The 25743-nt window shown below is 41.1% G+C and overlaps 1 protein-coding gene across 7 annotated transcripts in view; it reads right to left on the reverse strand.

Moving 5' to 3' along the window:
* Window positions 1-22556, reverse strand: part of meis1b (Meis homeobox 1 b) — a 214816-nt gene extending 192260 nt beyond the window's left edge. For 5 of the 7 annotated variants that reach the window (XM_078556501.1, XM_078556498.1, XM_078556502.1 and 2 more), the window contains exons 1-6: window positions 21959-22406; window positions 21432-21658; window positions 20677-20818; window positions 20028-20078; window positions 18973-19023; window positions 17842-17994 (exon numbers count right to left, since the gene is read on the reverse strand). In XM_078556501.1, coding sequence (XP_078412627.1) covers window positions 17842-17994; window positions 18973-19023; window positions 20028-20078; window positions 20677-20818; window positions 21432-21658; window positions 21959-21970 — 636 coding nt within the window. In that variant the 5' untranslated portion in view covers window positions 21971-22406. Of the gene's footprint in view, window positions 1-17841; window positions 17995-18972; window positions 19024-20027; window positions 20079-20676; window positions 20819-21431; window positions 21659-21958 lie in introns of all 7 variants that reach the window. The other 2 variants (XM_078556497.1, XM_078556499.1) reach the window with 2 other exon arrangements.
* Window positions 22557-25743: the final 3187 nt, after the last annotated feature.

The raw sequence follows: 25743 nt of genomic DNA on the forward strand, positions 1-25743 counted from the left end.
TGCCTGCAACTTGTTAGTTAGCTATGTGGTCATCCACGAGTGCAGCCTACAGACAGACTTAGTAGACCAAATGGATCATCAGCTCAGAGATTTAATGAGTTTTAGGCACTTCTTTCACTGCCGTGGTGATAACTTTTAACTCTTCCTCCTCACTAACAATGGGGGTAATTCTAACCAAATCCATTGACGTTAATGGAGCATAAAATTGGGGTGTAATGAGGTGTAAATTGGGGTATCTGAACTGAACCATCCCATTCCCACCAGCCAGACTAGGTTCAATTTAACCCCATAAACCAAGTGGCACCTGGAATAAAATCTTTGTTCTTCAATTGGCTGTGCAGCTAAAGAATATTCCACAAATTCAGTGACCCTCACAAGGCCATAACAAGCAAATCGGATGATTTTCATTCATGTTAAATTCATGTGTGGTTGGAAATAAAAACTCAGGAGTGCTAAACATGCATGAATGATTCTTCATATTTTCTACCAACATTATTACACTTTTAACTAAAATTATATAACTAGCTTCACCTAGAATTTGTTTCTGTCCTCTATGGAAATGGGCATTTTAATTCATACTGGCTATATTCCAAGACCTTGGCCAAGTCACTCTTCATGTATGAAGCAAGAACATAAGAATAGGAGCAGGAATAGGCCATTTGGCCCCTCGAGCCTGCTCTGCCATTCAATATGATCATGGCTAATCTTCAATATGAACTCCACTTTGCTGCCCAATCCCAATATCCCTTAATTCCCAAAAAACTCTCAATCTCAGTCTTGAATATGCTCAATGACAGAGCATCCACAGCTCTCCTGGATAGAGATTCCAAACATTCACAGCCCTCTGGCTGAAGAAATTTCTCCTCCTCTCAGTCCTAAATTAGCGACCCCTTATCTTGAGACTGCCTCCTAGACTCTCCAGCTGGGGGAAACAGTCTCTCAGCATCTACACTGCCAAACCCTCTAAAAGTGTTATATGCTTCAGTGAGATCCCCTCTCATTCTTCTAAACTCTAGAAAACATAGGCCCAGCCTGGTGATGCTTGGCTGACTATTTTAACCAGAACAAATAGCCAAACTTTCTTAGGGATTGAGCCAAATTCCCTCCATAACTCCAGGGGCGGGCGAGTAGAATCGCCACACAGACAGTCTAGGGGTTGAGTCTCCACCTTTTCCAAGATATTCCATGCTACTTTGTAAACGGTGGACTCCCTGACCAATCATTGTAAGACAAATGACAGACAGGGAGGAGAGCTAATGGGGAAGGTCCCATCGGGCCATGGGTTCTCACTAGGCTTGAAGGGAACCCTGAATACCAATGGTGCCCATATCTGGGATGAGTGAAGGCATTCAGCCTCCAGAGGAGACACTTCAAATTTATTTTTATTTAATTTTGTAAATCAGTCTCCTTGCACGGGAATCCCAGGAGAGCATAGCCAGTGTTTGATGGGAAAACTCTGGGCAACCAGAAGCTGAGGGTTCCAACAGTCATAAATAGATGGGCCCAACCCACCCTTATAACCCACCCTTATCAATAATGTGTCTTCCCACAAACCCTGCAAATTGTGGCAGAGCCAGTGCTGGAAGCTATTGCTGGGTGTGAAGTCAACATAACAGATTGGATGCCAAACCAAGGAATGATATGCTATAATCATTTAGAACACCATTGAGTGACAAAGTATTAATTTGCAGACATCACTGCTGTGTTAACCTCCAGCCAGTGTACTGATGGATTTCCAACTCAAAAAAGATTTTTTTTTAAAAATCACACCTAAAACCAGCTACAAGGATTACACTTTTGGTTTGGCTGGAAGGACTTTCCCCCTATGACTCTGAAGTTGGTGGCTTCAAGCCCCATTCCAAGGCTTAAGCGCATCATTTACTTTGATATTTAAAGTGCAGTGCTGAAGGAATGCTACATTGTCAGAGTTGCTGTCCTTCAGACAACTAATTTCCTGCTGAGCCGTTCCACTAGTTTAGGTGGATGTTAAATATAACATAGCAGTACTCAAAGAAGAGCAAGGAATTCTCCTGATATTCCTGGCCAATATTTCACCCTGTAACCAACACCACCAAAAATAGACACGGTATTTACTCATTGCTATTTGTAGGACGTATGCTGTTTACAAAATGGCTGCCTCATTTTGTTTTCACAACTAAACTGATTGTGTAACTCATTGTACGTGAAGTCCTGTGTATAAAATGCAAATCATTTCTTAAAAATGACAAATTCTTCCAACGCGCAGAAAGTAAAATCCGTGCCTTAGCCGTTTAACAGATCTCAGAGTTACAAAGTATTTACAGCAAAGAAACAGGACATGCGCCCCAACTGGTCCATACTGACACTTATGCTGCAAACGAGCCTCCTCCCACTCTAATTCACCCAAACCCATCAACATTTAATTCTATCCCTTCCTCCCTCCCCCACTGTACTCATCCAGCTTCCCCTTAAATGTGCCTGTACTACTCGCCACAGCTGCTCCTTGCGATAGAGAGTCCCACATTCACACCAGTCTTGGGAAAATAAGTTTTTGCTGAATTCCCTATTGGATTTATTAGTGACTATCTTATACTCATGGCCTCTAATTTTGGATTCCCCACAAATGGAAACATCTTCTCTACATCTAGTCTATCAAATCTCTTTCATAATCTTGAAGGCCCCCATTTGGATACCCCTCAATCTTATTCTTTCCAGAGAAAAGAACCACAGCATGCTCAATTGTTCCTGATAGCTATAACCTCTCAGTACTGATATATCCTTCTTGCACCCTCTTCAGTGCCTCTATATTCTTTCTAAAATATGGAGACCAGAACTCATCACAGTATTCCAAGTGTTGCCTAGTAAGCTTCTGTACAAGCTTAATCTAATATCTCTAGTTTTCAATACCATCCTAGTGCCCCGTTTGCTTTTTTATGGCTTTTTTTGGCCTTATTAGCCTGTGTCGCTAATTTTACAGATTTGTGTCCCCTTGTTCCCTCTGTTCCTCAACCCCATTTCGACACTTACTTTCCAAGGAGCATATGACCCCTTTATTTCCTCTGTCACATACTTATTTATATTGAAGTTAATTTGCCAATTACATGCCCATTCTGCAAGTGTTGATGTTTTCTCGTATTTTGTCACACTTGTTCTCTGTATTAATTGCACCACCCCCCCACTTTGGTGTCATTTGCATAATTGCATGATTTGAAATTGCTGAGTTCAGGTTCTTTAGGTAAGAGGTGGACAGCAGTGGTCCCAGCATTGATCCTTGTGGAATGCCATTTCCCACCTTTTGCTAATCTGATTAACAGAGGATGTTGTTCTGCCTATTTCTATAGTATTATCAGTTATTAAAATTGCATGGATTTCACAATAGCACGACAGATAGTTCCCCAAGGCAATTCAAAGAAAAGAAATGGATGCAGAACAACAGCAGACTCATAGAATGATACAGTACAGAAGGAGGAAGAGAAAAGAATTAGGCAGGATAACTACAACCTTGGTCACAAAGATAGGGTTTGAGGAGGTGTTTCAATGCTGAGAGAGAATCACTAAGAATTGGAAACATATAACAAGGAATAAGGTCACTCGGCACAACCAGTCTGAGCTGAGTGGTTGTTTTATTTTCTTGAGGAAGAATACAGGTGGTAGGTTCGAAAATGATGGGAACAATTCCCATGCAGATGGAGCCAATAACACGGTCAGTGGGCTTAGAGGCAAGGACAAGCAGTTGAATGATCAGGAGTTGGAAGGGGAGATAGTCGAGGGAGCAGATACAATAACATTTATTTGAACTAGACTGGATCAGGTTGTTAACTTAAAATATGCATAATATATACTGCAAATAAAACATTAAGACCTTATCACTCAATGACACTGGTTTCAAAATCATGTAACATAATAATCCTACATGTACACACACACACACAACTCTCACACTCAGACTTCCCTACTGAAGTTGCATTAACCAAAGGGTGATGTGCTTTGACTGATAAGTGCAGTTCAATATTACATGGTTCAATGAAGGTTTATGATATGAAACTTAAAATAACATCCACACCTTGTGAATCATCTACAGCCAATTCATGAATATGTCCATTAAGCAGAAAAGTATTGGATCTACAGTATATAAGCTGATTTGATTTCTGCACTTATACATTGATACATGTCATATTGCATGGGCTGTCCCTTTTAGTTATCACCAATAGACTATTGATTCTCCAAGCCAAATCTCCATCATTAACCGACAATTCGACAAACCAAAAGAGAACAAGATAAAATTTTGCAAAACAAGATGATTAATCATGTTTATACTCGGAAAGTGAGTATCATGATTTAGTGATAAGCCCTGTTTTATATGGTTCCATTTATGTTACTCTACCTGTAGCTGTACTGGGTTTGAATTGAAAAAAAATAACCAAAATGAGTTCTGTGATAATTTGAACGTGAGAAGAAAAATGCTTTATTGCTTTCTAGAATTTCCAGCAATTTATTTTTTTCATGCTACATGATTTGCCACATATTTTGTATTTCATAGAAAGCTTTTAATTCCCTGAGACCATGTTAGTAGTATTTTTTTATTCATTCATTGGATGTGGACGTCGCTGGCTAGGCCAGCATTTATTGCCCATCCCTAATTGCCCTTGTTCAGAGGGCATTTAAGAGTCAACCACATTGCTGTGGGTCTGGAGTCATGTGTAGACCAGACCAGGTAAGGACTGCAGATTTCCTTCCCTGAAGGACACTAGTGAACCAGATGGGTTTTTATGACAGTCGACAGTGGTTTTGTGGTCATCATTAGACTTTTAATTCAAGATTTTTGTCCAATTCAAATTTCCCCACCTGCTGGGTGGGATTCGAACCCTGGTCCCCAGAGCATTACCCTGGGTCTAAAAATCCAGTGACAAAGCCACTGCCTCCCCCTCAATATAACATTTGTTTGCCTACCCCTTTGTATGTATAATATACTAATCATAATGCTACATTTAATAAGCTAATTATAAGCTAACAAAATCTATATGCCATGTTATTATTTTAATAGCTGAACACCTTAGTTCTAATTCAAATTAAGGATCAAATATAATGAGTTCAGACGTATTAAAATTAGCATATTACTCTCATGATTTTTTCATTGCCCAGAAAAATGGAAAAAGGGGCCTCAACATTTAAAGGGATATTTCAGAATACACAGAATAGATACATTCTGACAAGAAAGAAAACTTCCAAGGGGACGGCCACCATCTATGGTTAACTAAAAAAGTTAAAGACAGTATCATATTTAAAGAAAAAGCATATAATTGCGCAAAGACGGGTGGCAGGTCAGAGGATTGGACAGAATATAAACACCACCATCTGGAAGATCCCCTCCAAGCCATTCACCATCCTGACTCGGTGTTCCTTCACTGTCGCTGGGTCAAAATCCTGGAACTCCCTCCCTAACAGCACTGTGGGTGTACCTACACCACATGGACTGCAGTGGTTCAAGAAGGCAGCTCACCACCACCTTCTCAAGGGCAACTAGGGATGGGCAATAAATGCTGGCGCAACCAGTGAAGCCCACATCCTATGAATGAATAAAAACAAAAGAACAGCAAAGAATGACAAAAAGAGTTTAAAAAAAAGGGAAATATTAGAGTACCAGAGAAAGCTAGCTAGTAATATAAAGACAGACAGTAAGAGTTTCTATAGATACTTAAATAAGAAAAGAGTTAACAAAATGAGTGTTGATCCTATAGAAAATGAGTCTGGGGAATTAATAATGGAAAATAAAGAGATGGCAGGTGAATTGAGCCAGTCTTTTGCATTGGTCTTCACTATAGAGGATATAAGTAACATCTCAGAAATAGCCATAAATCAGGAAATGGAAGGGAGGAACTCAGGAAAATTACAATCACCAGAGAAGTGGTACTTAGCAAACTGTTGGAGCTGCAGGCTGACAAATCCCTGGATCCTGAGGGACTTCATCGTAGGGCCTTAAAAGAAGTGGCTGGTGAAATAGTTGATGCATTGGTTTTAATTTTCCAAAGGATTCGGGGGAGCTGCCATTAGATTGAAAAATAGCAAATGTAAATCCTTTATTCAAAAAGGGAGGGAGACGGAAAGCAGGAAACTGCAGGCCAGTTAGCCTAACATCTGTCATAGGGAAACTGTTAGAAGCTATTACTAAAGATGTTATGGCAGGGCACTTAGAAAAAAATCAAGGTAATCAGGTGTAGCCGATGTGGTTTTGTGAAAGGGAACTCATGTTTAACCAATTTATTGGATTTCTTTGAAGGAGTAACATGTGCTGTGGATAAGGGGGAACCAGTGGATGTACTGGAGTTAGATTTCCAGAAGTCATTTGATAAGGTGCCACATCAAAGCTTATTGCGGAAAATAAAAGCTCATGGTATAGGGGGTAATATATTGGCATGGGTAGAAGATTGGTTAGCTAACAGGAAACAGAGGGTAGGCATAAATGGGTCATTTTCTCATTGGCTGGGTGTGTCAAGTAGTGTGCCACAGGGATCAGTGCTGGGACTTCAGCCTTTTACAATTTATATAAATGACTTGGATGAAGGGACCGAAGGAATGATTGCTAAATTTGTTGATGATACAAAGATAGGTAGGAAAGTAAGTTGTGAAGAGGACATAAGGAGGCTACAGCAGGACATAGATAGGTTAAGTGAGTGGGCAAAGATCTGGTAAATGGAGTATTATGTGGGAAAATGTGAAATTGTCCATTTTGGCAAGAAGAATAAAAAAGAAGCATTTATCTAAATGGTGAGAGATTGCAGAGCTCTGAGATGCAGATGGATCTGGGTGTCCTAGTGCATGAATCGCAAAAGGCTAGTACGCAAGTACAGCAAATAATTAGGAAAGCTAATAGAATGCTATTGTTTATTTCGAGGGAAATTGAAAATAAAAGTAGGGAGGTTATGTTTCAGTTGTACAGAGCATTAGTGAGACCACACCTGCAGCACTATGTACATTATTCGTCTCCTTATTTAAGGAAAGATGTAAATACATTAGAAGCAGTTCAGAGAAGGTTTCCTAAACCAATACCAGGAAGACCAGGTTGTCTTATGAGGAAAAATTGGACAGGCTAGGCTAGTGTCCGCTGGAGTTTAAAAGTGCAAGAGGTGACTTGATTGAAATATATAAGATCCTGAGGGGTATTGACAGGGTGGATGTGGAGAGGATGTTTCCTCATGTGGGAGAATCTAAAACTAGGGGTCACTGTTTAAAAATAAGGGGCCGCCCATTTAAGACAGAGACGAGAAGAATTTTTTTCTCTCAGAGGGTCGTGAGTCTTTGGAACTTCTGCCCTCAAAAGGCAGTGAAAGCAAAGTCTTTGAATGTTTTCAAGGCAGAGGTAGATAGATTCTTGATAAACAATGGAGTGAAAGGTTACCGGGAGCAAGCTCAAAGGGCCGAGTGGCCTGCTCCTGCTTCTAGCTCGTATTTTAGTATGTAACTTATTTGAATTGCTATTGTAAACTGAAAAACAATCACAGGGAATAAATTACACAGTAAAAATATGATGTGTTTATTTTGTGATAAGATTATATCAGCAGTCTTAGGACAGCATTTTTAAATCTCTATCACTTTTATGTACAGTCATATAGAAAGCTGTGTGTTAGCTTGTCTGATGAAATTTAATTATTCTATATATATATTCAGTTCCCTAAGTCAAAATAAGTAAAACTTCAAAATAAAACATATTGCAATTTTTATTGACATGAGTTAGAAGAAACCATGTGAAATGTTTCACACCATAAACTGTCACAAACAGATACTTATTCTTCTGCAAAGCAAATAAATACAAGCACCAAAAATTTTAAACTATAAGAGGAAAGGCACAAAAAACAGTTTAACGTTATAAATCTCTGCACATCACTTTATATGGCCAAATACAATTGCTGCAGCTAATGCACAGAACTCCTTTCAAACAACTGTTCTCTATAAATAAATACCACTCTCCACTTTAACTTCAGTCTGTACAAATAAGGTCTATACAACTGTGTGGTTCCTGTTTCCTGGCCAACTTTAATTGTGTAATAGAATTCACATCTACCACCAACATGGTTAAAAATCAAAATCACTGTTCGTTATGGCAGCATCACTGATTCATAACCTTTTTAATTTGTGCATTGTTAACTGTCACTATACAAAACAAACTGTATTGCTGCCAAATAAAAGTAACCCAATGACGTCTAAGAGTTAAAGAAATTGTATTTACGAAAGTGTTTCTATTCTGTAGGGAAAGCTCTGTCATGTTGAGGTATGCAGTGCAGATAGGCACAAGCTATAGCCCCATTGATTAAGATATTTAACTGATAAGTGACTGGTGGTGTTTGTTTAGCCATAAAAGTTACTATGATTTTGTCCAGCCACTATGTTGTAGTCAGCTCAGCAATGTGCTACAATGCCACATACTTATATTTCTGTTACCAAATTAGACAAATTTTACACGAGCTTTCAAACACCATATTGGATGAAAGCAGGATATTAAGAAAGGAGCTTTGGGTTATTGGAAGCAAGCCCTTTTAGAGCTAGTCAAAGCTATATTCTAGGATGGTATGCTCTCTAGGGCAGATTACTTTCCAAAAGGCAGCCTGAAGCTATTTTTCTTGTCATATGCTGCTATGTAAGCTTTACATATACAACATAAATTGTTTTTTCTCTTTCTGTTATTTTAATTATCGCCCACTATTTTCAACATGTACCTGATAATAACCAGATGTGATCAGTGTACCATGAAGCATTGTGCTGTGTGCAACCTTTTGCACTGTATGACAAATGTAGAAATGTTGAGCAAAACTTGGTTTTCTGGACAATGCTTCAGAGAATAAATTCTATAAATTTGATAAAACATAACATAGTCCTTTTTCGGTAATTACACTTCAAGAGCTTTTTTATTTTATCCTTCATTCATAAATATAACAATTCACTGATGCTCCATTATCAAATTTAAGACAATTTCAAACATTGTGCTTTGTTCCCTCAATATCTTTTATGCTGGAAGAGGTGGAACTTAGTACATTGCTTATTATGCAATTTAGATTAATTAACAGACAATTATTCCACTCCTCTCTCCTTCTGACTCAAACTGAGAATTTCTAAAAGCATTTGGTAAACTTTTAGGACCCAGATTTACTATTTTTAGATTCCAGATTGCTGCAAGTCATGTGGGGACAAAGGCTCAACCTTTGAAAGCAAGAACTCAAACACAGACAGTATCAGTGATCAAGCGAATAACAAAAGCATATACAGAGAAATATAATGCAAGATAAATGTTTGAAATTTTGGATCAATAGCTTTCATTTAGCAAGCTACAGTTCTGTACTGTCAGTTTAAAATGAAAGGATGTCTGAAATGAGAAATGACTGTTTATCCCATTGAGGCTACTCCTTTTCATAGACCACATAGAAATTATACCACTATAGACTCTTCTGAACTCGTTTATTTTCCTGATAATGAGTGACCACTGATAGAACTTCCATAGCCCACAATGGCTACTGAACAAAAAATAAGAACCAGTCCAACAATAAGATACACGTTATTCCACACAGAGCCACATACCGAGCTGTGGGGCTAGCTACAAGGTAACATTTACATTTTGTTTTTTTAAAGTTATGTAATTTGTAATAAATAAATGAAAATTTAAAGACAAAATTACGTAAATTTGGGGGAAAACAGAATCTCTTCTGTCAGAACATTTCATTCATTCTATCTTACTTCCCAGCTAGATTTTAAATTAAGAAGTAAATTGAGAAGTAACTTTAATGCGACGCGTCCAATTTTAAAAGATTGGTACAGTCCATTTTTATTTGGGTTAGGGATATTTCTTTGCATTGTTAATTTTAAAAAAAACATTGTTTATCCTCCACAATCTGTCACGAAAATAATCATGTTGACAAAGATTATTAATAAGAAACTGCAGCCTGGGCTTTAACCTATTCAGACAGGACAGACAGAACACATCTGTGACAGTGATGGCAAAATGTTTCCAATTCAGAAAGTCGACAAGAAAACTGCAAACTACAGAGAAAGGAACATCTCACATTGCCTAATTAACACACTTTGTTTTAAAAATCTCATAATGAAATTTCTCCATTTTGTTACCAACCCACAAAGGTTTGAAGTAAATAACTAGAGAAGCAGATAGATGATCCATCTTGGCCTCCTCCGGAGGTCCCCACCATCACAGATGCCAGATCTCAGCTATTTGATTCATTCCAAGTGATATCAAGAAATGGCTGAGGGGACTGGCGACCGCAATGGCTATGGGCCCTGACAATATCCCAGCTGCAGTACTGATGACTTGTGCTCCAGATCTAGCTGCACCCTCAGACAAGCTGTTCCAGTACCAGCTACAACACTGAAATCTACCCAGCAATGCAGAAAATTGCCCAGGTATGTCCTGCCCACAAAAAGCAGGACAAATCCAACCTGGGCAATTACCACCCCTCCAGTATGCTTTCGATCATCAGCAAAGCGATGGAAGATATTGTTGCCAGTGCTATCAAGCAATAACAAGCTTGCTGATGTTCTGTTTGAGTTCTGCCAGGAACACTTTGTTCTAGATTTCATTACAGTCTTGGTTCAAAATAGACAAAAGAGTTGAATTCCAGAGGTGAGGTGAGAGTGCATGACTTTGACATCAAGGTAGCATTTGACTGAGTGTGGCATCAAGGAGCCCTAGCAAAACTGGAGTCAATGGGAACGAGGTGGGGAAACTCTCCACTGGCTGGAGTCATATCTAGCACAAAGGAAAACAGCCAATCATCTCAGCATCAGGGTGACACTGAAGGCATTACTTAGGGCACTGTCCTAAGTCAAAGAATCTTCAGCTACTTCATCAATGACCATCCCTCTATCATAAGGTGAGAAGTGGGGATTTTTTATGATGTTTGCAGTGTTCAATTTAATTTGCAATTCCTCAGATACTGAAGCAGTTCAAACCTCATGCAGCAAGATCTAGTTAACATTCGGGCTTGGGCTGATAAGTGGAAAGTAACATTTGTGCCACACAAGTGCTAGGCAATGACCATCTCCAATAAGAGGGAATCTAACCATCTCCCCTTGACATTCAACAGCATTACCATCGCAGCATCCCCCATTATCAACATCCTGGGTGTTACCATTGACCAGAAACTGAACCGGGCTAGTCAGATAAAAGTTGTGGCTCCAAGAGAAAGTCAGACGCTAGAAAATCTGCAGTGAGTGACAATTCTCCTGACTTTCCAAAGCCCTGTCCACTATCTACAAAGCATAAGTCAAGAGTCTGATGGAATACTCTCTGCTTGCCTGGATGAGTGCAGCTCCCAACAACACTCAAGAAACTCAACATCAACCAGGACACAGGAGCCTGTTTAATTCCCCCCCAATCCATCACCTTAAACATTCGCTCACTGCAACACTGTCACTCCATGGCTGAAGTGTGTGATACCTACAAGATGCTTTGCAACAATTCACCAAATTCAACAATTCACCTTTCAGAACACTTAACAAACTCACAACTTCTACCAACTAGAAGGACAAGGGCAGCAGATGCATGGGAACACCACCACTTGCAAGCTTCCCTCCAAGTCATACACCATCCTGACTTGGAACTATATCATCATTCCTTCTCTGTCGCTTGATAAAAATCCTTAAACTCCCTTCCTCATAGGTGCACCAAAACCACACAGACTGCAGCAGTTCAAGAAGGCAGTTCACCACCGCCATCGCACAGGTAATTAGGGGTGGGCAATAAATGCTGGACTTGCCAACAACACCTACATCCATTGAATGAATAAGATAGGTACATTCAACTCAGAATATTATCAGATCACAACAGAAAATGAAAAGCCAAACAAGTGTGGAAATTGATATTGAGATGTGGTGGACACATAGAAATGTGGATGAAAAAATGAAGAATAGGTTGACAGTTATGAAGTAATGCATATGTCCACAAAAAACAGAGAACTAGACAGAACAGTTTTGCATCAGACTAAATAATAACATGAACTAACATCGTTTATCCAATGGCTATGGTCTCCACAGTGTTGTAAAATTAACAGCTTAACTATTTTTACATGAAAGAATTTTTCCATTATCAGGAACTGCACCCTCCAACCAGGTGACACCTTCAGCCCATTTGCCTTTAGTCACACTTTCACAGAAACAAAGTTTCAATGAAACTGAGAACCACCACCACCCAATCCAGGAACTCATGAACATATCAAACATTGTGAAATTGTGTTCAAACATATCATTGCTGAAAAATGCTTTCTGAAATATCCATGCATCGAGAGAACCCAATCTCAACTATCATACGCGAGCTGAATCATTACATACAAATATGTTTTTCCAAGACAAAGTGCAGAAATACAAAGTAGGTCCAGAATTTACTTCATTTATAATCATTTTTATGTTAAATGTTTGTCAGCTAGCGTTAGTTAGCCATTCCTCAGATAAAGTTAGTACCATGTCAAACAATGGAGGTACCAGATATAACACCTTTGTGACTTCCGCATTCAAGTCCACTCACTCATTAAGTATGCTATCACATGAGGACCCATGTGCTCCCCTCTATCTGGAACACAAACATGTTGCTAGCATAACAACCGTTTTAAACACTCCACAAGCCTGTCTATGAAATTGTTGCAATCTGAAAGTAACAGTTGATGAATATTTACCAACTGATATGTCATAACACTTTTTAACTTTCACTGTTCAACATAATATCCAAAAGTTACATTAAAAAGTTTTAAAAAAACAAACTCTAAAGCAACATTTTTTTTTGTATTTGAATATTCCAGTTAATAGTCATCTCCTGTACAAACTCCACAAACTCTACAGCATAAGGACCCTAAAGATAGAGCAACAGATACTACAAACAATTTGCATAACTTTTAACTCTGAGAGGAAACATGGATTCTGATTATCTGAGCAGTGTATATTAATTTCACAATTAACCTCTATATTAAAATTATAAAATGTGTGGAGCAAGAGAAAATTAGATATTTAATGGATCTCTGCTGTTCTACCAACAATAATGGGCAAAGATTCTTACAGTGAGAGATCTGTCACCGTTTTTTGCAATATAATTTAACCAAATTTAATAAAATAATACTCTGAAAAGGGCAATCAAAAAACAAAAGGATCACACAATAAAAAAAACATAGAAAGCACGTGTTCAATCAGAAAACACGTAACACTGGAACTAAGGTACATTATGGAGCACATGCAGTCAAGAACTGTTTGGAATGTGTTATCAAACATGAGATATTTTTACGAGGATTATTTTGTGTTTCCCTTTGAAACGTACAAAGGGGCTGCTGCAAACTTGACTCTAATATTTTGTAACAATATTTAAGCTTGGGAGTTTGTCATGAAGTCCAGAAGCTACACATCCACACTTATTCTAGAACTCATTGCTGAAACAAATATCAATATCAAAGCAAATTGAATGAATTTAGTCCGTAACAGTGGCTAGTTGTCTCTGGACAAAGCTGAGACTCCAATTCACAAGAATTTTAGAATATTTTACCACTTAGAATAAGGCTGGCTAATGCGAAGTTAAAAAAAAAACTTAATTACAATTTTGATTAATTTATAACACTGAAGCTATGAACACACATTATAAAAATAAATTCACAGTGAGAGACGTTTAACTCCACTTAGATTTTTCTCATTCCTAAAATAATGTCGAGTATTCCAACATTCCATTAGATAAGACACTTTAGAAAGAATCTTCTGACAAGTTTAGTTCCCAATGCTATGAGTCACGTAATTCCATACACCTTAAATTTCACGGCTGCTGCATCCTTTACCACCCTCTGCAGTACATCAATACACAACACCTCCAGCATGCTTACTGTATAAAAAAAGAAACCGAAAGCCCGAACATATATATAAATGTATATATTTATATATATATGTGTGTTAAACGTGAGCTAAATGTACAAATTTAATCTCAAACTTTGATGCCCTTGTTTTGTCCCACGTGAATTTTATACTTGTGGTTTATATGATAGGAATTGAATGGATTGAATTTTCCACTGTTTAAAAATATTCAAATCCAACTTGTGTACAAAATCACAAAATTAATGTTAAGAATTCTAACCTTCGCTCACTGACAAGACCTATTTAAATTTATTCTGCTGGCTAGTTTTGCGATTACTTTCTCGCAAGAAGGTTAGAAACGGGGAACATCTTTAGCAGGTATTGTTCACATAACGCTGCAATCGGGTAACATGACGTATCTGCTCTCCGAAAAGCCACCAACTTTTGTTGTAAAGGTTACAACGGGCCAGAAATACAAAGGCAGCAAGTTGAGTGAGGAGTTCAGGCGCCAGCAGGAGCTCGCTGCCCAGGTACACGTGTGAAATGATATAGCGAGGACAGGAAACCCCGGGACAATCCAGGGACAAGTATGCGAATGCAGTTAGAGACGGAATCGGCCCCTGGGGGGAGAACAGCAGAGGAGCCCAGGCGACAGATATTGTTAACCAGGCACGTGGCGGCTATGCCCAGTCCCATGCAGGACCCGGTGGCACATCAGCATGCCAGTCAATGTGACAATGGGCATGGTGGGAGTCATGTGTCAGTGCCAATGGGGCCATGTGACAGCGACAGTGCCAGTCCGTGCAACAATGAGCATGGTGGGGTCATGTAGCAATGCCAGTGGAGTCATGTGACAGTGCCAGTCATGTGACAATGTCAGTCAGTGTAAGAATAGGCATGGTGGGGGGGGGTCATATGAACGTACCAATGGGGTCATGTGGCAGTGCCAGTGGAGTCATGTGACAGTGCCAGTCCGTGCAGCAATGGGCATGGTTGGATCGCGTGACAGTGCCAATGGGGTCATGTGACAATGCCAGTCATTGTAACGATGGGCATGGTGTGATTCCGCTGCTGTTGATAAGCTGGGGAAGTCTGTGGGCAAAGCGGGGTGATGTGGAGAAGGGTAATGCGAGTCAGCTTTCCAAGAGCCTGCACAAGTAACCAACAAGTAACCCGAGGAATATCGGCGAGGGCCAACAAAAGACACGGGGAATATATATATTAAAGGGAGCTTTATTCCGCTCAGTGATAGTTCTGGTTTGGAAGAAGAGGGATGCAAAACTGAACCAGACTCCGACAATCTGCTTCCAGTCATGTTTGTCTTTCTAAACGGCAAAGCAAGATCGCACCAAGCGCTCAGGGTAATGTCCAAGAGCCGCGCCTCACGCACAAATCCCGCAGCATCTACGGATAATACCGCTTGGACACAAACTATTCCCTTCCCTTTGCTTTTCCGCCCATTCTTTCCACGCGATTCCTAACGCACCAAATGTTTATTGGGGCGGGGGGGGGGTCACTCGCAAGGTCTCCAACTGGGCCAGTCACACTCGGGGCGAGTGCGGAGCCCCTTACTTTACCTTCCCGAGGAGTCCAGAGCAGTCACCCCGACAAAATGACAGGCTGAACAAGTCAAGAGTAAAGCAAGTTCCAAACTGGGACAAAACTGACCACCGAAGCCTTCCAAAAGTCAAACTGTGTTATAGACCGGGAACAAAATACATCCCCCTCTTTTGACATTGTTGGTAAATACACAACATAATTTTTTCAGTTCAATTCATCAGATTATTATTATTTTTTTGTTTGCCCGATGATAGATGTTAAAAAAAAAAACCCCACACATAGGGTGGGATAATATAGGGATGGTGCGTGACCAGGGTCACCAAATCACAACTAAATGTAAACTAGAAAAGCTTTCGGAAAATAAAAAAAAGGAAAGATGGGAGGGGAGCCTTTAAACTTTTCTCAGGGTAAGAGTTTCTTAAAAAAAAATTAACCAACTTTCCTTAACAAACACTGGTGAAAACGAAACCGCAATTACAAATAAGCCTGACTTCTGCTGTGGCTGGAGAATAAGAACATTAAATGAATAATGATTCGCTGAAGAAGAAAGGTATAAATCTTCATTTTGGAGGCAATTAACGTGTTGATTTCACTCATGCCCTAAGCAATTCGTGTATTTTTTTCCCCCCCCGCAAACAGCTCCTTCCATTTCTGCGCCTGCTCAGCTTTCCAAAGCCAACAGATTTTTCACTGAACATATTGTGGGAATGAAAATTCGCACTTGTTCAAAATGGAATTCGGTGCAAAATTTTGAAGGCTTTGTTATTCCGCCAGTGCACATTCCGCCCCCCAACACCCCCCCCACCCCGCCCCCTCCATGTAGCACATTAAAGTAGCAATCTGGGCCGATCCGAAATAACTCGTTGAGGAATAGCGCCTATTTTACACGTGATTCGGTCAACGCGAGGAAGCCGCAGCGAAGTGTACTCCGCCTGGAAGCGGCGCGAATGTTACTCCACAAGAACTTTCAATTAAATGTCCCTCTCGTTAGAAATGATAATGTGTCTCAACACATTCTAATGGTACGATTATTCCGACATGGCTGTACCATTCATTCCCCCTCGTGCTGTCTATGAAATATGGAAGGGGTGATGTAAGTGACTTGATGGTGGGGTGATTTTAAACACACCTTTTGGACCGTTTTGTGAGCAATATCTGACCTCGTATCTCATGAACTCGGCACCTCTCCTTTTACTTAAAGCAGGGCAAGTGTCTTTAACAGTGTCGCACCCCTCCCCATCATCCCCAACCTCTTTTCTGTGAAAAGTAAATGTATTTTCGAATGTCACTCTATGGGGAGAGGAGGGGGTGGGATGGGGGGAAGCTAACAGTTTGCATGGGTGCCCTGTCTCATGGAGAGGAGGGTCCTGATTGAAATAAAAATGAAAAATAAGCGGTTGGTTTGGGAATTATGTCTAGGCTGGTGTAAACGCAGCTAGAGCGAGCAGTTAGCTGCCTGGCAAACGGTGTTTTCCACTTTTGACAAAAGGGAGTGTAATGAATAATGTATTCTGTCTGATCGCTGCTCTTCCAAGTCCCCTCAGTGTCTGCCTTTTGTACTAAAGAAAACTGAAGCCCCACCGGCGGCGGCTGGACTTGACGAAATTGCTGCTTCCCCACGGCACCGACTCTCTGTCAGAGGATCTGCCCGGATCCGGGGCGCCCCTGGGCGGCCGGCGCCTCTACCCGGGGTTCTCGCCCGCTCCCCTCAACGGGAATGAACCCTTCCCAGGTTAAATCCAAGCGGGCCAGTCTTCGGTGAAGCCCAGAAGCAAGTTTTTAACTGAGCACCCAACCCCCCTTCCCGAGCGTCTACTTTCCACAAGAAGAGTAAAGCCACCGGTCGCCATATTCCACCCCGTGGGGAGTTTTATTTTGGGTGGGTGGGTGGTGCTCAGAAAGGGGCCATGTCCCCCCCCCCCCCCCAGTTCAAACAGCATCGGCCCCACCAGCGGGCTTTGAAGTACATGACCCAAGCTGTACGGGCGACCGGCCAGTGGGAGCCGAACAAGCCAGTCTTTAATGAAGCAGAGGACAAGAGGCAAAATTATACCGTGTGAGAGAAAGATTTCTCCCCTCCACACTCCCCTCCACACTCACACTCACACACACACACTCACTCACTCTGAACACCACCTTCTCTAAGCGACCGGCCGCTTCATTCAAAATACGCTCCGTGTACTTTTCCTTCTACCCTCACCGACAACAATTTCCACACACACACACACACGCAAAAAAGACCCCAAATAAGCGAAATTAAAAGCGACAAGAGACGGGTCAACTTTCCAACCACCACCACCACTCTACAAGGCTCCGACCTAAGAGCGATCGTTAATGAGCACATAATAGGCACTTATGTAAAATATTCCTTTTGACTGAAATTCATCTAAAAGATCTTGATAATATGCAAATAACCAGGAGGCGTTTAGTCACAGCAAGCATCTAGTTTAGCATTTAGTTAAATCCAACTGAAGAGCTCCATACCTGATCTGTAATGTTAACAGATGATGATCTAGTAATATCCTCGCTGTCTGATTTTGAACCACCCTCTCTTTCATCAATAACCAGGTCGATGGGCATTTTCCCTTTCAAGCAGCTAATATACCGATGGCAAAAATTGTCACATAATTCGTGTACCTACAATCGGAGCAATAATAATGGTAAAAAAAAAATAAAACAAGTACAAAATCCCCAAAAAGACAGAAATGGAAGTGACATGCCCAGATCCGGCCTATGACATGCGGTTCAAAATAGTTAGAAGCACTTGGGAACATTACAATTATCCCCCAGAGACACACGCATCAAGAATTTGGAATAACTTCTGCAAAATAGAGATATCGCTGAAAATTGACAGTGACAAGATGATTCACAGCTACAACGTATTCAACACCCGTGTTAAATTCATCTGCTCCCGGGGTTGTGACCATTAGAGGAGTGACCTGCATGAGTGACATTTAAGGTAAACAGTTTAATTTCATCTAGTTATTTCATTATAACCTTTGAGGAACTCTGAACACACAAAAGGAGATGTGTAGAATTTGAATATGACACAGATGTCTATCAATGCCGAGCCCTCATATACACTGCTCATAGTCCTCGCCAAGTGTATATATATATGTATATATATGAGGAAGAGCAGATCCTAAACATGGCACAACGAGCTGCTCACAGTTTCCGTCACACAGCTGGGATCTCCTCTCTAAAAAAGCACGGTTTGTCCTTTATATTTCATTAAAATATTCCCCGCGGACTAATGGGACAAAATATTATGATTTCCCATCTAATTAGTCATAATCGGCAGATTGTTTACATCTTTAGACTATTTAAAATGTTTAGTCTCAATAGGAAAAAAGGAGGGGGGGGGGGGCGGATTTATGTTAAAAACATGATCAAAATTAAATCCCACCGCGAGCTTAAAATGAACAAAACGTTGGGGGGTTTGTGGTCGGGGTTTTAGTGGCAGAAATTGTAATTAAACAGCAAGAGAAATGTGCGCCAGGATTGGCTCTGACACTAATTACAAGACACCCGAAACTAAGACATTCATTCAAATGTGCTCGCACCAAGAACTACCGTATAACACAGTCTAAAAGACAAGAGGAACATGAAAATTACCTTCTCTAATTCCAAAAGGTGAAACCTTAATACTTGTATGGCTTGAATCATCTGGAAGGAAAGGTGTAAACATCTATTAGCACCCAGAACATACAAAAATGTTCTTATTATGCTCCCTTGCTCCTCTTAGTTGTAATGATAAAACCTTTAATATTCCTAACATCTGTGTGTGGCAGTGGGAGGGGGTGGGGTGGGGGGGGGGGGGATGGTAGTTGGGGGAGGGAGCGCACAGCAGTTGGATGTGCTATAAAAGCAGTAAAATATAATCAGTGCAGCTCCATTTTCCATGCTACCTATACACTAAAAATTAACGTCAGAAGTTTACACAGGGCTGGCAGAGAACACAATCATATGCATTCCCGAACAACCAACACTCACTCTCCCACTTGCAGCCTCCGAGAAATTATGCAAACTTTATTTTTCTTTTCTAATAGTAGAATGAAATCAGTTGGGGGGCCGGTGGGGGAGGGGGAGGGGGGGGGGGAAGGGAGGGGGGTTGGGGTCGTGGGGGGAACTCTCGGTTTTAAAAGCGGCTCTTTAAATTCTAGAGGTGAGGCCCCCCCCCCGCCCCCCCCAGTCAATGACGATTTGTATGACTGGGCTTCGGGTCCTAACGTGAGGGGTGATGTAGCCTCCGTCAACAGTCGCCGCAACTCAACTGAAGATTTCAGTGGAAACAGTCATAAACCCGAAGCAAAAATTAAATAAATAAAAATCACACATCATCTTAAGTGGAGTGACAGCCTTACAATAAGTACGCGCGATGGTTATCGTTGGTGACAGCCAAAGCTATCATAAAATCAAAAGCGCAGATTTGCAATGGATTGTAACGATCATTATCCTTGTTTACTGACTCTCAAAAGCATGGGGACTGTATTAAACCGAAAACCATCACCGTGCATGTCGGAATTATCTCCAGAGAGACATGTGGATTTTGCTAATATATATATACATATACATACATATATATATATAGATATATTGTTTGGATTAATAAGAACGCGTTCACAAGTTTCTCCGCATCTCCTTTCCTCTATATAAACCACCAGGCTTACCAAATTATCCAGTTCAGGATTTGAGGAAAAAAGAGGTTTCTCTGCTCGAATCTAAAGTGAGAAGATAATAACATTGTGACTCCCCCTGCTCCAAATGCTGGCATTAGTCATAATCGATGCATTCAAATACATTTCCAAACTTTCAAAATCCCTAATATCACTTTAATATCACACAGAAGCGACGCGAAAGATCAGATTGGTTTACCTAGCATTCGGATTAAAACATGTATTTGATGGAATAGAAAGTAAGTTACCATATTTCTCAGGAACACTTTTAAGATATTAACAACTTCTGATGAACAACGTTTCCTTTACAATAAAGCTAAATCGACTATGTTTCCTCTGGCCAGCAGTAACTTGATACGCAAAAATGCTCTGATTATTATCGGTTTGTACAATTGTCCATTTCACTCCTTGATTCGGGGCAAACATTCTGAGACCGTTCAATTTGCCATTGTTAATCCCATTACATCTTTAGTTATTTTACCCCCCACCCTCGTGCAACAGTTTTGCTGTGTTTGCCTGTAAGTTTGCATAAGACATATGCTGCAGACCAGGGGAAACGTGAGTTTAGCCGCCTAAATTATTGGTGTGTTTTTTTTTTAAATAAAAGGTTTGAAGATTGAAGTGGACATGTGTGTTGGCTGACCTGCTTAGCGAACACTGCTATATCTTCATTGAAAGACTCGGAAGAACAGACATCACCGCCCGCTACCCCCGGTTCTCGAGGAGTGCAAGTTGCTAATTCACATTTCTCAAAAATCAGTGCTAAAAGGGGAAACAGCGGATGTCTGCAAGAGAGGATTGAATGTCAAAAACAATACAAAAAGAGATTCTCTTTTCTCTTGTAAGTGACTAGTAGATTAACCAAGACGACACAGTAGAACTTCTCCCAAAAGTACTTGTTGATTTCTGGCTTTACATAAATTACAGTCGTAAATTGTGTCAAAATTAGTTACTGGACAGACGCCGCGATCCTTTCTAATCACTGAAAATCTTAACAGTAGTCTCTAAGTGTAACGATCAAGACACACAAAATAAGCGAGAATTTGGTGGTAAAATGGCCCAGAAGGAACATTTAAGCAGCCATTTTGGACGCCAAATTTTTTGAAAGCTTACAGCCAAAAAAATACATTTACCAAAATATCCATCAATACCATCAGAGATGAGTCATTTTATTATTTACAATTGCAAATGAAATTAAACTGACACAAGTTATTCGAAAATCTCGAATCTAAATCTCTGCCACAAAATGTACATTCAAAAGACCCCTGTGATCCACATGTTAAATGAAAGTTTTGCATTTCTTAATTTAAAAAAAAAATCCAACATGTCACACAGTGGGTCTCTGTCACAGCTCAGAAATAATTTTAAGAACAATGGTAAAATGTGCCAGCTACCCACCCGTAAATGGAATCTTTATCTCTCTTTAATGCATCGTTTACTGAGGATCCCATGCTCGGCGGCATGGTATTAGCGTGGTTTGTGTGCGGGTATTGGTGACTGTGTAACGGCGGCCCGTGATTGAGGTGGTGGACAGGCTGCATAGACCTGGGGGCGTGAGGGTCACCATACATTGTAGTCGGTATCCCTACTCCATCCATACCCCCGTAATGTGAGATTTCATCATACTGTATAATACAGGGAGGGAGGGAGAGAGAGAGAGAGAGAGAGAGAAAGAGGGAGAGAAGAAAACAGAACAAAAAAATGGTGAGGACGGGGAAATCAGCATGTAAACAAAGTTAAAGCACCCGAAACGCAGCATGCAACTTCAAATCCAAAGTTCTTGACAGAACAGGGGCGAGGGAAAAAAAAAACGTGAAAAGTTTTTCACAGTCACTACTAGTACCGCGCCGCCCGAAGCAGCCTGTAATCCACTTGTACCGCGTTTGGCAGTTACTTCAGGAGCTACACTTATTAGGCAGACTCACCCTCTGCGCCATCGGCCTGTCTCGAACCCTCCTCTGTGTAGCAGCTTCTGCTGGAGTCTCTATAGGGCCAGTATCAAAAAGAAATAAACACGCCAGTCCAGAGGCAGCTCAAGATCCCTGTAAGTCCCTTCTGCGGATGATCTAACCCAGAGTCTTCGGCTCTACTTGGATACACTCGGGGGGGTGGGGAGGGGGGAAATATTTCTGATCAGCGAAACTATATATACCAATATATAAATATTATTTTTCACCAGCACACGGCACCTGGGCGGATAGAGGATCTCGTTGCCCCAAAAGCCAGAAAAAAAGCGCCCCTCAAACAAAACTGCCGAGTTTCATGGCTTTCTGCCACTCTGGCTGTCAATCAAGGCAAGGTTGTCAAGGTAGTGAATGAATGATGATCCGTTGTGCACTTCCACTGGTCGGAGAGCGGGGGGGGGGGTGTGGGTGGGGGGAGGTGGGTAAGTGGGGTGGGTGGGGGTTACACCTTAGCGATGGCAGCGAGATGTGCCCGCAGCACTCCGGGCTGCCGGTCGCTTTGCTCTGTACACTCAGGCTGCAAAGCGCCTTGTGCCTCACAGAGAGTCTGTACGGCGGGCGGTGGTGGTGGTGGTGGTGGGGGGCGGTGTTGTTAGGGAGGGGGTGGGGGGAGATTTGGGGGGGTGGGGGGGGGGTATTGAGGGGTGAGTAGGGTGGGGAGGGGGGATGGGGGCGGGGTGGGGGGGGGTGTTCTCACTCTCTCCGGAGTTTGGAGCTCTCTTTAAAGGGCCCGATGCCGCTGCCTCTGCGTTGCGGAGCCAGAGGTGGATTTGGAGAGAATGCTGGAACCCGGAAGCAGTGGTGGCCATAACAGGTCGCGTCTTACACAGGGCGCACCGGACTACCTCATCTCACACACACAGGAGGGGTGGGGGGAAGAGAGAGAGAGAGAGAGAGAGCTGCAGATAGGGACCTCGGCAAATGCAATGCATAAAAAAAATACCCACAACCAAACGGCAGCTACAGATTCCTCACCCACCCCCGCCTACAAGCCGCACATTTTACATCTTTTCCTAGTCTCCCCCCCCTCCACTTTAAATTAAGACAAGGTGTTATTGCATTACATTTTTTTTTTCCAGCGAACTCCTGGATTCTACCAGGACCAGAGTTGGTTTTCAACAATTGTGCGTCCTGTCCCGCCCCTGTTTCTTTGCATCGATAACTTTCTAAACAAAAATCGAAACAATCGCTTTGTCATTTGATCCAATCACCCGGAATTGCTGGCAAATTGTACACAAATGACGAAAGCGGTTTTGAGTTGGTGTCCTGACACTTCTTCCTAGTTAACTCGTCTGAATGTGTAAACTACCAGTGAAATGCTTTGATTTAACCGAGCATAGAAGCAATATTGTTCGCTAAATAAATGTGGCCAGACTTGTTCGCTTTAAATTACACCTAACTTTGTCATTCACGCTGTTTGGTTTGTACAGGTCTCTCTTCAATATTATATATGATATAATATTGATTCCTTATGTTATTCTATCCTATGTTTTTGCATAATCCTCTGTGTCATTGTTTCGCGAGCTGCTTCATGACAATCTCTGCTGGGGTTACTCCGGTCTTTAAAGATTGCCTGTCCAATTGCCCAAATCTATTGGTTTAATGCATCTTCCCTCTGCTGTCACGTTTCATTCGCGAACTGTTACGCCTAACTTCAAAATAAAATCAACAATTTCGCGTCCATCCCGTTCCTGGTGTTGCTACGTGCTACTTTACCAAGGTGTTCCCTCAGATGTACGGCTTGATGTACAAGTTGTGGTTACTCATTGTTTGCATTTCTCGGTTCTCTCTCTCTCTCTCTCTCTCTCTTCCCCACCCCCTGTTTTACAGGGAGAATGAGCTAGCCCGGAGCTCTGTGGGCACTGGAGATGGAGCCAACGTCCAATCAAAGCGTACCGTGGGAACACCACAACATGATAGGCTTTTCCAGTGATCAATTATCGAAGGATGCTTCAGTAGCCAAAGGGATTGGCTTAAATTGATGGACGGAGGCGGGTGCACAAAGCAGCACTGACTGACTGCTACAAGCTTTGGTTCTGTCCAAAAAAATCCCTCTCCAGCTCTTGTGATCCAACCCCCTCCTCGCTATATCCATTAGAATAACTTTATTCTGTAAAAAAAAGGGATGTTTTGTTTTGTTATCTGAAAGTGTTACATCTGGTTGTTTAACCTAGAGTGCTTTTTAAACATGCCTTTTAAACTCTTGGTTGGGGTGACGAGGGGAGTGGTGGGGGTGGGGGGGGGGGAGGAAGCCCACATGAAATAAAACAATGTCCATTCATCAGACCGAAAGTCCATAGTCAAAAGTTGCCGAGAAATTCGCAAGACTTAAATTGCCATAAAAAAAATTACATCTAAATGCCTCGCGTGCAAACAATTCACTCTGAGACAATGAAATTGGCTTCTTTTGAGTTAGAAACAGAAAATCAGAAACACGCACCATTTCTTCAGGATAACAAAATAATAATCAAATAACATCCCTGAGATAAGGTGCCATCTACACACTCCTGGCGGAATCCTGCGCTCGATCGGAAAATGATTCAACCCGAGCACCCACACGTATTAAAGAAATCGAGTGTCTCAGGTAAGAAAATATTTTTTTTTTTGCAGCTCTTATGAGACTAATGTAGTTGATTGGAAATGAAATATCTCAAAACGATACATTTAGACTGCAAAAGTCACCAGAAATCCCACTTGAGTAGTGAATGGCTAGTCTAGTTCACCCCTCCCCCAGAAATGGGCAATTATCTACTTTTACAGGGTAACGTTAAACGATATGAATTTGTTTACTCAAACCTCATCTGGATACGATTTTTACAGTTAGTAAACAGTTATTACAGTTAGAACACGCGGAGGAGAGCGGGTTCTGAGCTCACCGGCAATTACAATAGATTACTCATTAAATCATTACACCGGGGACAGCAGCTAACGTCCATGAAAAGGGCCGAAATAAAAATAAGTTATATCAGCAAGATATATGATTTAAATGTCAAGGCGTTCCATCACAGTTATACACAACCCGCCAGATCAAAATCCACAAACTTCCGACGCTTTAATCGTAACACCACTTTTTTTAAAAAAAAATAAATTCCTCGACATTAAAGAGTAAATAAAAACTGGGTTGCGCCTTGATTAAAACACGATTTCATTTATCCACGCAACAACGGAATATAGCCCACCGGATTAAACCACAATTAGGAGGTGCGCTGACTATTAAAGGAACACGTTTCAATCTAATTTCTCTTTTCGATCTAGCGTAGTTTGAGAATACCAAGATATTTTAGTTAAGTTGTACAGAGTGTACAACAGAGTAACTGCAGAATATACATTTAAAACATGCAACGGTCATTTAGCAGTTAATAGTGGTTTGATCATATCTATCTACCTCTGTTTATCTACTGACATATTATATTTTTACTGTATATATATTTTTGTCTGTGTGTGCGCGAACACTCTAAAGGCGACTTATTTTTCTTAATATCTGTGAAATTTAAAAACGTGGCTTTTTAAGATCATGTTTTCTGCAGAGTACATATATTTTACAAAAGAAAGTCAAGATGGAACCGATCATTCAATCGCTGGAAAACTTGGGATATAAATCCAGGAATAGTCGTGAAAACCTAGGATTTATTTAGTAATCGCCGCCACATGCTGGTTTTTTTTTGGCGATTGAAACCCACATACCGTATGGTTGAGTATTAAAGCTTTTTTCTCTGTCTTCGGTGCATTGGAGTTTGGTTGAGCTG

Source organism: Cetorhinus maximus, chromosome 14 (assembly GCF_964194155.1).
Source record: "Cetorhinus maximus chromosome 14, sCetMax3.hap1.1, whole genome shotgun sequence".
Lineage (NCBI taxonomy): Eukaryota > Metazoa > Chordata > Chondrichthyes > Lamniformes > Cetorhinidae > Cetorhinus > Cetorhinus maximus.